General features: G+C 45.6%; 1 pseudogene and 1 gene segment (V, D, J or C); both read left to right on the top strand.

The window, feature by feature from the left end:
• The first annotated feature begins 5,760 nt into the window (after positions 1 to 5,760).
• Positions 5,761 to 8,277, top strand: LOC111530552 (annotated as a pseudogene). Its single transcript, XR_002727841.2, has one exon. The product of XR_002727841.2 is annotated as a protein aurora borealis pseudogene (transcript).
• Positions 8,278 to 12,940: 4,663 nt separating this feature from the next.
• LOC111530562 lies at positions 12,941 to 15,392 on the top strand. The segment is given in 1 exon segment: positions 12,941 to 15,392. A coding segment is annotated over 1 exon segment (537 nt).
• The last annotated feature ends 1,156 nt before the right edge of the window (positions 15,393 to 16,548 follow it).

A 16,548-nucleotide genomic window follows, 5' to 3' on the forward strand; every position in this document is an offset into this window, starting at 1 on the left:
GATTATTATTATGTTGATGCTTAAATCAATGTCCATCAATGAGAAAACACAAAATCATGCTGAGAGATGAATTTGACCATCATGGGGCTGAGACCCATCCTAGCCTTCATATTCTGTCAGTGTGGCCTCTCTGAGGCTCCCTGGGCTGCTGTTTGACTGTTAGTCTCCCTCACGGTGCAGCAGCATGGTTCTCCCTTGTGGATGCAGATCATACCTCTTTCCTTGCTGCCCAGCCCGCTGCTCCCCATCATTGCCATCTCATAGACATTTTTGCCATTGCCATTGAGGACCTTGGGGGCTTCTCAGAGACATGGACTTCTCCAGTAAGTCTCCAAGTTAAGCCAATGCTAATAGAAGTTTTCAGTCTGGTTATCTCTGCACAGAACATGCAGATAGTACTGGCTTAGCAGGGACACTCTCTCCAGGGTAAGTGGTGGCGAGAGGAGATTCTGGTTTGTGCTACGAAGACAATGGTGACTTGTAGAGGTATGGGGAGCTGGGAGCCTGCAGTCGCTCCCTTTCCCTTCAATTCAGACATCTGCTCCTCTCCAGTTCCCCAATTCTACTTGTCTAAGTACCCCCAACATTTACACATAACCAGCCCTTTGGTCCCATCTCAGGCTGATGAAGCCAGGCTTTGTCCAGGGAGGCCAGGGCGGTCCCTCCTATTCCTCAGAGTGGAACACCCACAAGATGAACTGGGATCTTTCCCTATTGATGAGTGCTTCTCCTTCAACACCTCCCTATGGCTCGATCATCATCCCATAATGAACTGGCATCTCTCCCTATTGCTCGATTATATGAAGAAGGTGGATGGAGGAGGGCTGAGGCCAGTCCCCTCTGGGTCTGACAGAGTCCCCTGAGGAGCACCTGGCCTCAGGGTAGAAAGGTGGCAGAAGAGAGGAAAGCCAGGATTCTAGACCAGTTCAAGTAAGAGCTCTTGGCTGGCTGTCACCTTTCCTTCCTCCCTCCTTTCCTTCCTTCCTTCCTTCTTTCCTTCCTTCCTCTTTTCTTTTCTTTTCTCTCTCTTTCTTTCTTTCTTTTTCTTTCTTCTCTACTTTTTCTTCTTAGTGTGGAGCCAATGAAAAGCAGATGACAAGAGAGGATTACACACAGAAATAATTTTGGGAGAGGCAAAGGATACTGGTGAAAGACACATGGGGAAGGAACTGGCATAGGAAGGACGCTTCATAGCTCTGACCCCTATGCAAGCAGATGGGGAGGAAGGGGGCGTGTGAAGAGCCCCAGACCGCAGGAAGGTCAGAAACAGCCTCAGCCGACTGAGCAGATCTTTACATGGGGGGTGCTCATTAGAGGATCCCTGCTTCCTGCGGGAAGACCTGGCTGTGGCCACCCCTTGGCTCCTCATTGCCTGGATCCAGCCCATGGGAAGGAGGGCATCAGTCACCTCTGCTCCTCCTGCAGGTTCTTCTGGAGGGACGTCTGACTGGGACACCCCCATGGCTACTATCACCAGCATTGCTGCTGTATCCTCAATTGGGACAGGGGCTGTGCCCTTCTCCCCACTGCCTGCTCTTCCACCTGGGCCCCATGTGAGGTCAGAGCCGAGGTGTCTTGGAGCTTTTGCCACCCATAAGCCCTGCAGTCACTGAGATGCCCCTTCAGCCTGAGCTGCATGCTGGGGAGGGAAAGATCTTTGAATAACCCTTACTCTAAATTAGAGTCAATTCTTCTAGTGGACATTAGAAAGTTTTCAATCCTGGGGTGTGCTCTAGGGTCATCTCCCTTCCCATTCTGTGTCCAGCTCCTCCTGCTCCAGTGGCGTGGGCCTTGTCCCCAAACCTCTGTTACATCCCCAGTGTCTGAAATATCAGGCTTTCCTTAAAGAAGTATTTAAAGAATGAATGAATGCCTTATTCCAAGTCCTCTGTCTGGTGGGTGACACCTGCATTACACTTTTAGAAGACAAAAAGCAAGCCTGTGGCCCTGATTGTCTCTAAATTATGCTAATCTGTTTCCACATTGTTGTGTCATGACCACAATGTGACAAAGGTACAACCAGACCCACTGCCGCCCCTCAGATATGCTCTCCACCTGCCTCACCCCTGTCAGCGGTACCTTCACAGCCTCTCTCAGAGACACCCTCCACCTACCACACACTCTGGACTATCTCCTCCTCTGCCACAGCCTGCGGTTCAGTTGTCCCTGTCCCTGTCCCCCACCTCTGAGACACGTACCACTCCATTCCCTCCCTAATTCCTCTGCTGTCATCTTCCTGCAGGTGGCCAGGAACGTCCCTTGCAAGGTCTCCTGTCCCAAGTTCTAGAACTTGTCCTGGAACTTCCCCAGAGCCGAGTCTCTCATAGAACTGACAATAGGCACAGCATCTCCCTAGCAGATGGAGGAGCATCACCTGAGGGCCCCGCACATCCTCCCTGCGGGAGGCCTGGGACACACACCCGCCTCTACACCTGCAGCTGCCGCTCCAGTGCCACAGTCTCAGTGCCTTGCCCTGGAAGGGGCTGAGCATCCCTGCGGCCTGTTTTCCCTTGTGTGAAGATCTGTTTCACTCTCCGTGAACTCCTGGTCACACTAAGCATCCCCAGCAAGCGCCTCCTCCTCTGAGCTGTCCCTGTGGAGAGAGCCCCTCTGCACTCAGCTCAGGCATTGTGTGCCCAGTTGGCAGCAGATCAAGCTTTCTCCTGGGCCACGATTCCACGTGGGCCTCCCTACTGGGCCACCATCCCTAGAGAGAGGCCCCATTTCAGGGGCGGCTGCGTGGGGACCACAGCTCCATTATTCCCCTTAGGGGTTCCTCTCACGGGTCTGAATCCTGGAGTCAGGGAGACAAGGGAAGGGGAGATTCTGGGCCATTAGAAAGGAGAATTCACCCAGAGGCCGGCAGGGGGTGCAGTGAGACTTTTTCTAGGGGCTTCTGCGGGACAGGTGCTCACAGCTGGGGAACGTTGAACTGACAGACGTCCCCGGACTAACTCACTGCTTCCTCTGAGAACTCTGCAGCTTTGTCCCCTCTGGGGCGGACAGCGTCCCCTGGACAAGGGCCTGTGTGGTTCCAGCGATTGCTTCCTCCTAGGCCGCACCCATGGGGCAAACTCTTGCCTCATGCCAGCCTCCCTGTCCAAAGGCCTGAACCCTGTGAGTGCACCTGGGGCAGAGGCAATGGGGTGACTCATTTGCATAGGCAGCCCCTCCTCTGTGAGCACGGCGGGGCTGGGATAGGAGAAGCCTGGGGCAGCCCAGCCCAGGTCTGTGGTCTCAGAGGCAGCTGTGTCCAGCATGGCCCTGACTCCTCTCCTCCTCCTGCACCTCTCTCACTGCATGAGTGGAGACTGGGCTCTGAGCCCAGGGTGGCCCCAGCCTGATCCGCCCTCCATGGCTCAGATCCAGCAGCTGCAACCTGGCTCTGCTCCCCACCGTGCTGTGTCTGTGTCTGCAGGCTCCCTCTCCCAGCCGGTGCTGACTCAGCCTCTCTCCCTCTCTGCATCTCTGGGAGCAAGGGCCACACGCCCCTGCACCCTGAGCAGTGGCCTCAAAGTTGAATACTATTTGATAATGGTGGTACCAACAGAAGCCAGGGAGCACTCTCAGGCGTCTCCTGGGTTTCAAATAAGACTCAGATAAGCACCAGGGCTTTGGGGTTCCCAGCTGCTTCTCAGGATCCGACGATGCCTCAGCCAATGCAGGAATTCTGCACAGCTCTGGGCTGCAGTCTGAGGATGAGGCTGACTATGACGGTACTACACGGCAAGACAGCTCTAAGACTCAGAGAGCGTTCTAGACCCAAGGAGAAATAACACAAAAGCCTCCCTTCCTCTATCTGGACTTTGCTCAGTTACCCTGCTGGTGGCTCTGGCAAGTGGAGCTCAGGGGTGACTTCTATTGTGAGCCCCTGATTTTCATCAGAAGAATAGATCTGACCATGCTTATCTTTTTTCTTAAGTTTAACCTTTAGGTCGATGCGTTGTTCTTACGTCCTTACTTCATTCACCTTGCCCAGGTGGAAATTTTTTGCCCAGAGATTAAAACAAACACACAAGAAACCAACCAAACAAAAACAAAAGCAAAACCACCAACACCACCACAGCAAAAACACTGCATGGGATTCGTTGGTGGAATTCAAAGAGGTCGATCCCATCCATGCCCCACTCAGAGTCCAGGAGTAACTCACAAATGCTGTGCCCTGAGAGCCTCTGTATGGTTTTAATGATGCTACACCAACATGCAGAGGGAACTGCATTCTATATACTTGTAATGAGCCATCTGATATAACAGAAAAGCAACAGCATTTATAATAACACAAATATAAAATGCTTAATCATAAAATGAGAAAAAATCAATGTCTTATAACCTGAAAATAACAAAACATTACAAGGGAAATAAACATTAAATAAATGAATAATGTTTTCCCAGTTTATTTTTTCTGTATTCCCATTTGTGTTTTCAAACAATCAATGTGCTTAAGATAACAGCTCATTCCATTTTTTAAAATAGATTGACTACAAGGTCTTCCTATAAAATGTTTGCAGTGAATGATAAGGTAGACATTTTGACAAAGAAATTGAATTTTTTAAAGGCATCAATGACACATCACCCTGGGTTAATCCTAATCAATTTTCCTTTTTCTTTTTCTTTTTTTTTTTTTTTTTTTGAGATGGAGTCTCGCTCTGTCACCCAGGCTGGAGTGCAGTGGCGCGATCTGGGCTCACTGCAAGCTCTGCCTCCTGGATTCATGCCATTCTCCTGCCTCAGCCTCCCGAGTAGCTGGGACTACAGGTGCCCGCCACCTCGCCCGGCTAGTTTTTTGTATTCTTTTTAGTAGAGATGGGGTTTCACTGGGTTAACCAGGATGGTCTCGATCTTCTGACCTCGTGATCCGCCCGTCTCGGCCTCCCAAAGTGCTGGGATTACAGGCTTGAGCCACCGTGCCCGGCCATCCTAATCAATTTTCATATGCCCTGTCTTTCCCTGTTGGTCTGACCTTCAGCTGGGGCTCAGCCCTCAGAACTGAAGGCAATGTCTCCTGCCCTGGAAGACACAGCACGAGATGGAATGGTGTGACTTTGACTCCTCAGCACCCAGGATATCTCACTAAAACTCTGGACTCATTGAAACAACCACATGTTTTAGAATCTTGCTTCTATTTTTGCCTTCATGTCAGTCTCCCTTAACAGCTCTCGGTTTTACCTTAAGGATGAAGATGAACATCCTTGCTCAGGGCAAGAGATAGGCCCAGTCCTGTTCCAGTGCAGCAGACCGATCAGAAATGAGATTTTGCATCCAGGCACATACAGCCAATGACACCCGTCAGGTAGTGCCAAATACAGAGAGGTCATAAAAATGATAGAGCGCATCCAAGTAGCTTCATAAAACAAACTCTGTTTTCCAAAATAGCCTGTGCTTCTATTAATCAATTATCAAACACTTATCAGGTCAGTCCTTTCTTTTTCCTGCCCTCCAGGAGCTGTGATGTAAGCATAAGGCCACTGAAAAGGTGATCTCACATAGAAATATAGTTGTAATAGTGTATCTTTTTTGTGTGTGTGTGATAGAGTCTTGCTCTGTTGCCCAGGCTGGAGTGCAGTGGTGTGATCTCGGCTCACTGCAAACTCTGACTCCCTGGTTCCAGCCATTATCTTGCCTCAGCCTCCTTAGTAGCCGGGATTACAGGCATGTGCCACCATGCCCAGCTAATTTGTGTAGTTTTGGTACAGATGGGGTTTCACCATGTTGGCCAGGATGGTCTCTATCTCCTGATCTCGTGATCCGCCCTCCCTGGCCTCCCAAAGTGCTGATATTTACAGGCATGAGCCACCGTGCCCAGCCAGTACTAATTTTTTTCTAAAGTGGCCACTCTTTTAAAAATTCCCACCTGCAATGTGGGTGGTAAGGTACATATCCTTATCAGCAATTGTTATGATCTGCCTTTTTAAATATATGTATTCCACTGAACCTTTTTGGATTTTTGTGTTTGTGCTTGTTCGTTTGTTTGAAACAGGGCCTGGCTCTGTCACCCAGGCTGGAGCGCAGTAATGTGATCTAAGCTCACTGCCACATCCCCTTCCCAGGCTCAAGCCATCCTTCCACCCCAACCTCCTGAGTAACTAGGACCACGGGCGCGTGCCACCAAGCCCGTATCATTTTTGTGTGTATTTTTTATTGAGACAAATTTCACCCCATTGCCCAGACTCATCTCAGACTCCTGGGCTCAAGCAATTCTCCCACCTCAGGCTCCCAAAGTGCTGGGATTACAGGCATGAGTCACCTCAGCCAGCCTCCAGTGAACTTTTAAAGATTTAGCGCTTGGCCCCCGGGACCTCCCTAGAGTCAGTATTGGTGGCTTTGTTTTGTATGCACCATTTTCTCTCTGTGTTATGGGAGATGTCAAGGAATCAAAAAAGCAAATAACACCAGAAACTGCTGGAAGGATCCCTGTTTTAAATCCTTTTGAAAGTCCTAGTGATTATTCTAATCTCCGTGAACAAACTCTCGCCAGTCCTTCTGTTTTTAAATCAACAAAATTACCAACTCCAGGGAAATTTAGATGGTCTATTGGTCAACTAGCTGTAATAAATCCTGTAGAAATAGACCCAGAAGATATTCATCATCAAGCTTTATACTTAAGTCATTCTCGAATAGATGAAGATGTGGAAGACAAAAGACAAAAAGCCATTGAAGAGTTTTACACTAAAGACGTCATCATACCCTCTCCTTGGACTGATCATGAAGGGAAACAGCTTTCACAATATCATTCCAGTAAATGCACTCATGTAAATAGTGACTTTCCAATTGGATAAAAGCTGACCATTTATTCTGAGAAAAGCAATGCTGTTTGTCAGACATTGCTGTCTCTTCCTGTGGATTTTAATTTATAAAATATATTAGGTGACTATTTTAGAGCTGATGAATTTGCAGATCAATCTCCTGGAAACCTCAATTCTTCATCCCTCAGAAGAAAGCTGTTTTTAGATGGGAACGGAAGCATCTCTGACTCCTTACCTTCAGCTTCTCCCAGAAGTCCTCATAGTGGTGTTCAAACATCACTTGAGATGTTTTATTCAATAGATTTGTCACCTGTAAAGTGTAGGAGCCCCTTGCAGACATTAAGTTCGGCGCATTTCTTCTAGCCCTATTCAGGCTAGTGCAAAAAAATACAGCTTGGGACGCATAACTAGTCCTTCACCTATTTCTTCACCCACTTTCTCACCAATTGAACTTCAGATAGGAAAGACTCCACTCTCAGAACAAAGGAGGTTTACTCTTCATTCTCCTGATGCTTCATCTGGAACAAATTCTAATGGGATTACTAATCCGTGTATCAAAAGTCCTTATATAGATGGCTGCTCGCCAATTAAAAATTGGTCTCCTATGAGACTTGAGATGTGTAAAGGTGGTACTCAGTATCGGACCTCACTGATTCAGATACCTTTTACTCTTGAGACTCAAGTTGAAGATGAGGAAGATAAAGAGAATATTCTTTCCACGGATGTCTCATCGCCAGCCATGGATGCTGCGGGAATACACCTGTGGCAGTTATGGTACACATTTGGTTGTGACTGCCTTGTCTGTTACACAAAATCAGTCCAGTGCTTCTGAGAAAGACTTAGCACTGTTGCAGGATGTTGAAAGGCAGAAAGACAATAACACTGTGGATATGGTTGATCCTATAGAGATAGCAGATGAGAACACTTGGATTAAGGAGCTGGTTGATAATGGCAGTTTACCCATGACTGATTTTGTGAGTGGCATTGCCTTCATTATTGAAATCTCTCATATGTGCATGTCACCTCTTGCTGAAAGCAGTGTCATTCCTTGCGAAAGCAGCAACATTCAGATGGATAGTGGCTATAATACGCAGAATTGTGGAAGTAATATTACGGATACAGTTGGCGCAGAAAGTTACTGCAAACAAAGTGATGCACAAACCTGTGGAGTTGAGAGTATATCTCAAGCATTTAATATGAGACAAGACCACACAACACAGAGGTGTTGGATGAAAACAGCAAGTCCTTTTCAATGCAACAGTCCATAGAATACCTTTGTCAGAATCAAAGACTAAGCTTAAGAGTTCCTCGCATATATCGTTGTGCACAGGATCAATGTGATGGTGATTGGGAAAAAATTACTTCAAGTAACATGCTTTGCTTTCCCTCCTTAATGTGAAAAATCAAGGGCTTACTGACATAGGAACAACAGAAATGCTCCTGGAACTTCAAGTTGCTGAATTATAAATTTATTTTTTATCAATAAATTTTTTTTTTTTTGTATTTTTTTTTTTTTTAGTAGAGACAGGGTTTCACCGTGATAGCCAGGATGGTCTCGATCTCCTGACCTCATGATCCGCCCGTCTCGGCCTCCCAAAGTGCTGGGATTACAGGCTTGAGCCACCGCGCCCGGCCTCAATAAATATTTTTATACTTACATTGAGTGATGTGTTTAACAACAAACTGTGACAGAGCTGAGTGCTCCTATCTTACAGGGTCAATGAACTACTTATTAAGCCTTCCTGATAGCACTGAATTTAGTAGTTCTGGGAACATGTGAAACTATGTTAAAACTGAAGGCACTATATATTTTTACACAAAAGCTTGAACATACAGATGAATTATAACCCAGAAATATTAGATATAAAACTTATCGAAGATATAATAAAGGAAATTAAACGGGTTTTCCTGCAATTTTAGTTCTTAAACTCTTTGTTCACCTCTCTGGGGAAAATTCTTAGTTCCAGTGATAACTGTTCTAGTTACTACTTTTAAATATGTCAGTACTAGAAAGGTAGTACTGGCGACATCATCACATGTATTGTTATCTATGGGGCAAATGTGCGGTGCCCAGAATAATATACCTCAGGCCTAGGGTAGGGACATCCTTTCCAGCTCAAACATGGGTAGGGATGTGGGAGAAAAAGAATGTGGGAGAACCAAGAGAAAAAGTGGGGCTGGGAGAGTGGAGTTCCTGTAGGACATAGGCCTAGGAAGTAACACTGGGGCAGATATGTATGTTATATACAACTGTTTTTTAAAAATACTTATATCCATGTTGGCAGTAGATGCGTATATAACAGTTTGGAAATACTGTCTTTGGAGAATGTATTTTTGTATTTATAAATCAACTTTTAAAAACTGTCTCATTCAAAAGGGAATAATTCATATGTACCCCTAGGAAATAAAGACCTATGTTATAAAAATAAATAAATAAAGATTTAAAGACTCTACTTTTTAAAATGTGTGGTAGAATTAAACATAGACACTCGCTGGGCCCCAGCTTTTCTTTGAGGTTACTATTATTACTGTTACTAATTCAGTCTTCTAACTTGTCAATCTGATTCTCCATTTGTTCTTGAGTTAGTTTTGGTAGTTTGTGTCTTACGAGGCATTTGTCCCTTTCATCAAAGTTATCTATTTTTTTTGGCATGAGTTTGCTTCTACTATTCTTTCACCATTTTATTTCTCTATATAAGGTAGTAAAGTAATGTCTTCTCTTTTTACTGATTTTAATATTGGAGTGATTTTTTTTTTCTTCGACTCTCACTTTTTGTATTAGTCTAACGAAAGGTTTGTCAATTCTGTTAATCTTTAAAAAAACACCTTTGGTTTTGATTGTTTTCAGAGTTCTGTTTAATTAATGTCTACTTTAATCTTCACTTCCTTCTGCTTGCATTCATTATATTTCATTTGCCTTTCTGTTTTTCTAGATTTTTAAAGTGGAAATTGAGGTTACTTATTTGAGATCTTTTTATTAATATGGGCATTTATAGCTGTAAAATAGCTGTGAACGTATCTCTAAACAGTGCTTTTGCTGGGCATGGTAGCTCTTGTCTGTAATCTCAATCCTGATGCTTTGAGGACCCTACTAGGAGGGTTGCTTGAGGCCAGGAGTTCAAGACCAGCCTAGGCAACACAAGGAGATCCCCATCTCTACAAAAACAAAAACAAGTCCACAATGCTTTAGCTGCAACCTGTAAGTTTAGCATTTTAATTTTGTTATATACCAAGGCACTTCTTTCAACCTATGGTTACTTCTATGGTTACTTCTGTGTGATATTTCAGAATATTCTGTTGTGTTAGTCCATTTTATGCTGGAAAAGACAGAAGTCTCACCTAGGAACTGCAGAGACAAACACACCCCTGCAGACACATTGGGTTTACCCCCACTGAGTTCTGCATTAAACTTCTGACCTACAGATCTGTAAGAAAATATGTTTCTGTTGTTTTAGGGCACCCTATTAGTTACAGAAGCAATAGGAAATGGATACAACTAGTTTTGGCAAACAGGACCTGTATCGTGGTGTGTTGGGTTTTGAAGACCATCCACAGGCTCCATGACAAACCTCAGGACTCACAGAACTCATAAAAGCTGTTCTCCTAGTTGTGGTTTTTGTTGCTTTATTGGAATGTGATCACACATGTTAAACATCAGCAGAAAGAAAGGCCCATGACGAGGAGTCCGGGAGAAATCGGGGCAAGCTTCCAGGCGCCCTCTCCAGAGTCGTGTGGACAAACACAATTCCCAGCCTGTGTGTGTGACAACACGAGTGCAGTGTTTCAACCAAGGAAGTTACATGAGGCCTTCATGCGCAGGGCTGTCAATGGGGGTCAGGCATGTAGACATGCAGGGATGCAGTGTGAACACCTGGACCCAGCAGGCACCAAGCCAGCTGCTCCTCTGACCAGCTCCAGGAATGGCTCTTTACCCACATCCATCCCACTGCCCCCAGCCCTGCTCACTTTGCTCCTTGTGAGGTGCATGAGAAGGTGGAAAAGCTGTAGATTTTGCGGAGCCATTTTTCTAATCTTCCCTCAATAAAGGCCATTTTGTGTCAAGACCACGTGACTTTGTGGTGTTTGCATTTGCAGATGATGCAAAATGGCTTCTCTTGAATGTGAGCGTTTGGTGGCGTGGACCACCTGAGCCATTCTGGGGGCAGGAGGCACCCCCTTTATGTTGGTGGAAGCTTTATTGATTGAAATCATCACTGCCAAACTGGTGAGGGGAATATGTTGAATATCTCAGAAGTCCAGACCCTTTGAATTACTTAAGAACATGAATGAAACAACAGAACTGATCTCTTAGATCCTCGTCTCTATTATGAAAGTTCTTTAGAGTTCTAAATTCAAAAAGAAAGTGGAAAAATACACCCTTTTCTGTCAGCTTTTTTATGGATGGAGCATCCGGGCTCTTTAGGTACAAAGCCAGTCATCAGGCAACCGCTGCCAAGGACACATTTATGGAAATATTGAGCTCATTTGCCATCACAGAGGGGACTTTTCTGAGGTCTAAATCCAAACTGGGGCATGAAGCGCCCCACAAAGACAGTCACCGCTTTGCCACACTTGTCTATGTGGCCTGCTGATGTTAGTGTCCTGACTGGGAGGGCAAAACTTCCCTGCACCTCAGTCATTTTTCATGGACTGAGGAATGCAGGTGGGTTTGACACAGGAGTGATTCCTAAGAAAAGAATGGCCCAAATTTATTCCTCAGCCTGAGGATGTCAATAGGAATAGGACAGACTTTGCAGCCTCTGTGTATCTTGTTCCAGAGACAAGAGACCAGAAAACAGACCATACTTTTTCCCATGGCTGAAATAGGTTTCCAAAATGGCATCCCAGAAAATCTACTTCTGGATAGTACAATATGTTATTTGCTTAGGATGGTAATATAGGTAATGTCATTCCAACAGAAATTTGGAAATTATCCTTAAAATTGCAAAATCATGTCTTTTGTGACGTCAGACATCTCCTTGAATAGGAAAAAATGACTGGGACAAGGAAACCCATAAGGAAGAATTTTTGGGAACTGTGCTCACCTGTGCAGGTGCTTACTCCCTTTGGGGTCTCTGTATCAAACTTAGTTCCAGCACCCCGACACTGTTTGGATCAGGTGGGTGGTGGATTACATTAATTACATTAATCAGGGCAATCAAGTAAGGAACTGGGTTTCACCACAGGAGATTTTTTTTTTTTCAAACCTGTGAAATTTGGGGCTTGGATAGACTTAGAAGATTTACAATTTAAGGGGGAAAAGGACTCTGAAAAGCAGACTGACTGTAGCTGGTGATAATAATAAAGTAAGAGGTAGTAGAAGTCTTCTCACCATAAACCATAGAGGAAGGACACAGTAATAAAATACAACTCTTTAGAACACCAGAAATTAGGCCGCTCATGACTGTGGTCCCGGAGATAGAGTGAGAATGAGGCCAGCTCTGTGGTCACCCTGGTGTTCTGCCTGAAGCAATTCCCAGACTACACCTCAAGTGGTAAGAAGAACAGGCTGGTCTCGCGGCACTGATTTCAAATCTTACAACTGAAATGATTGGTGTATCAGCAGCAGAGTAGGAGAGAAGAGGGAGCTAGGCAGAGAAAGGGCCCCACATATAGGCACAGGGTCCCCTGGCCTTCGGATGCATCTTAAGAAATGTAAATATAATTAAACTTCATGAAGTAAGCAAAAAACTGCTATTAAAGAATTAACTTCCATTGGTGGATAGTAACCCAATAAATGACTAGAGCTCAGATGAAACAGAGACTTCCGGGTTTTCACCCACCAGAGTGGAAAAAGCCTATTGAATCCAGCAGCTGAATGGTCAGGAAGGCCTAACTAGACATAGCGTGTAGGCTCCCCTAGAACAACTGTTAGGAATAATGAAAAGCAATCCTCTGAAGGATCAAGCTGAAAGGCACAAACAGTACAGGACAAATCATAGTAGCATTAAAAGAAAGACCATAAATCAGAAATCTGCAACATAATATTAAAATAATCCAGACTGCATAAAAGTAATTAGATGTTTAAAAGAAGCATAAAAATGTATTTTTATCTCTGGGGAAATTTATTTGATTTATATTATTAATATATATAACATACATATTAATATTATAATTATATAGTATATGAATGATTTATACATGTCTTATTTGTATTTATGTTACATACTTATAATTATATTTATATCAATAAATATTTATAAATAAATATTTATCCAAATATTTATTATACATCTGGGGTACAGCAAATTAAAATACCAAGACAACAATAGGCTCCTATTAGAAAGCCTAAAATTCAATATACTGACAACAGCAGATGCTTTATAGGATGTGGAGCAACAGGAATCCATGCATTGCTGTGAGAAGTAAAAAATACTACGGCCACTTTTGAAAACAGGTTAGCAGTTTCTGACAAAGTTAAACAAATTCTTAACATGCAATTCAGAAACAACATATCTAGATATTTACCTGCATGAGATACTTGCATCACACAAGAACCTGCACAGAAATGTTTATAGCTGCTTGGAACACAATTGCCAAAACATGAAAAGAATGAATGTGTCCTTAAATAGGTGAATGGGATACACAAGCCCTGATAATGCATACAATGAGATGTCACTCTGCAAGAAAAAGGCGTTATAAGGCCACAAGAAGACATGGAGGAAGACTATATGTATATTGCTAAGTGAAAGAAACCAATCTGAAAAGGCTGGAATTGTGAGGGAGCAGCAGGGAGGGAGGGGCATGAGTCCTCAGCACCAGCGCCGGCCCACGGGCCACGTGTCTCCTGAATCCACCAGATGGCGCTGTGACCTAAGCACCTGCTCACCTGCTCAAGCTCCCCAGCTCCACAGATGTGAGCCCCTTTTCTCCTGCATCTGGCAGGTGTTTCTGTGCCCTCTCTGGGTCTCCTCCTTCCTACAGTCTTTCTTTTCCTCAGCTGAAGATCATACTGAGGTCAAAGGTGGGGCTTGCACCACCTCTAAAATGGGGAAGATTTGCATGGGGATTTCCCACCCTGAGCATTATAGTGAAAGATAAGAAGGGCTGGGGCTCATTCCTGGCTGTGGCTCAGGAAGCAGAGCCTGGGGCGTCTCCACCATGGCCTGGGCTCCACTCCTCCTCACCCTCCTTGCTCACTGCACAGCTGCCTGCAGGGAATTCAGGGAGGGCTCCTGGATGTCACCTGGGATGATGACCTCTGCCTTCTCCCTGGGAACCAGCCCTGACCTGTCCTCACTGATCTCTGTGTTGCCCCTCCTTGCAGGGTCTTGGGCTGAGGTTGTGCTCACTCAGCCCCATTCTGTGTCGGGGTCTCCGGGGCAGAAGGTCACCATCTCCTGCACCCGCAGCAGTGGCAGCATTGACAGTGAATATGTGCGCTGGTACCAGCAGCGCCTGGACAGTGCCCCCACCACTGTGATCTACAATGATGACCGAAGGTCCTCTGGGGTCCCTGATCGGTTCTCTGGCTCCATCGACAGCTCCTCCAACTCTGCCTCCCTCACCATCTCTGGGCTGAAGTCTGAGGACGAGGCTGACTATTACTGTCAGTCTTATGACAGCGGCGATTATCACACAGTGCTCCAGCCTCATGGGGAAGTGAGACAAAATCTCCCCTCAATGTCCCTATCTTGATCTGCCCTCAGCCTGTCCCCACCAGCAAGGGCTGCATTTTCCTGTCTCCTGCTTGAACTTTGGAGTTAAAATTTTGTTTATAGTTCCTGTATTTTCTTTCCAAAGCACAAATATTTTCTCCCAAGTCTTGACAGGTGATCCTCTAATCCCTTTGTGATCACTTCATGGAACACACGTAGTTCAAAACTGTGTTTCTAAACATTGGCGCTATTGACATTGTGGGCTGGATCATCCCTTGTGATGAGGGAAGCTCTCTGCATCACAGCTCATTCAAAAACATCTTCTGTGTCCACAAGTCAGACGCCAGTAGCACCCTGCTCCCTGTTATGACAAACAATAATGAATCACTATTTCCCTATATGTCCAGGGAGGGTCACACTAGTTTGAGAACAGGAGAATGTGGAAAAGCTGCATCTATTAAGAAGGCTTTGGCAGGCAATCCCATTCGCACCATTCAGCTGGACATGAGGCTGGAGGCATTAGCTCTCTGCTTCTGCTTTCCCATCTGGTAGCAAAACAGGTGCCTCAAACTCAAATTATGGTTTCCATGGATGGATCAGGTTCTACGCAAAATGGGGTCAGAAAACCCATTACCTGTTCAGATGGAATCTTCTCTCACCCACTGTGGAGTATAACTTTTGGCAAACCAGATGTGCCATGAATACTTTAAATTTTTAGAGAAATTTCATGAAAATATATAGACCTATCTTTATTTATTCTTCCAGGGAGTACTTCTCAAGCACAGGATACAAAGATGAATAATAATCTAACACAGGTTCTTGTACCCTCGGAGTTTAGATTTTAGAATATATGGGATGACAAACAAGAGCAGTGACAGAGCTGAGTGGACAGTGACGTCCTTCCTTTTCCCATAGGGCTGGAGCAAATTTGGTCCCACCTCTACTTTTTTACCCTCGAACCTACAGTGTCCAGTACACCCCCACTAACTACATGTGGATGTCTAAATTTAAATTACCTGGACGAGATTAAAAGTTATATCTCTCAGTCCCACCAGCTGTGTTTTAATTGCATCATTAACTCACGTGCCCCGTGGTTCCCATGCCAGAGTGCAGACACCGGACATTCCCATCATGGCAGAGGATCTTACTGGACGGTGCTGACTTGGACAATTTACTTAGCATAACTTTACCTCTGTTTCCTCACCTTCAAAATGGGAATAAAGTAAAGCTCTAACTTAAAACAGGCAACACCCCTCTTTGTTGGAAATGCATGTCATGCCTTCTCACCCTGCTGTCGTCAGGCTTGGCCATGTGACTAGCTCTGGCCAATGAGATAAACAGACAGGACATGGGTCATTTCTGAGCAGGAGGTAGGAGACAGGCTGGTGCTTTTCCAAGTTCTCCTGTCTCTCCAACATGATGTCATCAGGGTTCTCAGGGGAATTTGGTTTGCCAGCCCACATCCTGGAATGAAGATGGAGTAAACCAGAGCCACAGCCAGTCATTGCCGGGGACAGCAAGGGGTGCCATGCAGCAGCTCCCTCAGAGGTCTGATGGGTGTGCTCTCAGCGGGAACCAGCCATCTGGCCCCCAGTGGGGGCCCTACTGCCTGGTGTTCCCTGGAGCTCCTGGGAGTGCCAGGCCAGGCCTTCCCATCTTTCATTTTTCAAATAAACACCCTAAAATGACAGACTTAGGGCACAGGCTTGGGCTGAGACAGTCAGGGGAAGAATAGATTTACACGAAGGCCACTTCCCTCCCCTCGGGTATGGGCAGGAATAAAAGCAATTAGAGGTGTTCTATCTATGCAGAGAATCTCAGAAGGTAGATCCCAGTAGTGCCCTGCCAAGGCTTGGACCCCTCTCCTCCTCTCCCTTCTCACTCCCTACAGAGGTGCCTGACCCCTCAGATTCTAGGAACATGCCCCAAGGAGGACGCAGGAGCTCTGCCCTTCCCCAGGTGCCAGGCTATGCTCTTGGCTGGAACTCCAGAATCACCCTCCCTGTGTCCGTCTCTTCTTTATTCCGGGTCCTGGGCACGACCTGGGCTGACCCAGGAAGCCTTGGTGTTAGGGTCTCTGAGTCAGATGGTCACCATCGCCTGCACTGGGAACAGCAGCAACATTAGATACAATGGTGCTGACTGGTTGCAAGTTTCCTGGTGCTGCCTCCAAACTCCTCATGTACGGTATGATGGATCGGCCCTCA

Source organism: Piliocolobus tephrosceles, chromosome 19 (assembly GCF_002776525.5).
Source record: "Piliocolobus tephrosceles isolate RC106 chromosome 19, ASM277652v3, whole genome shotgun sequence".
Classification (NCBI taxonomy): Eukaryota; Metazoa; Chordata; class Mammalia; order Primates; family Cercopithecidae; genus Piliocolobus; species Piliocolobus tephrosceles.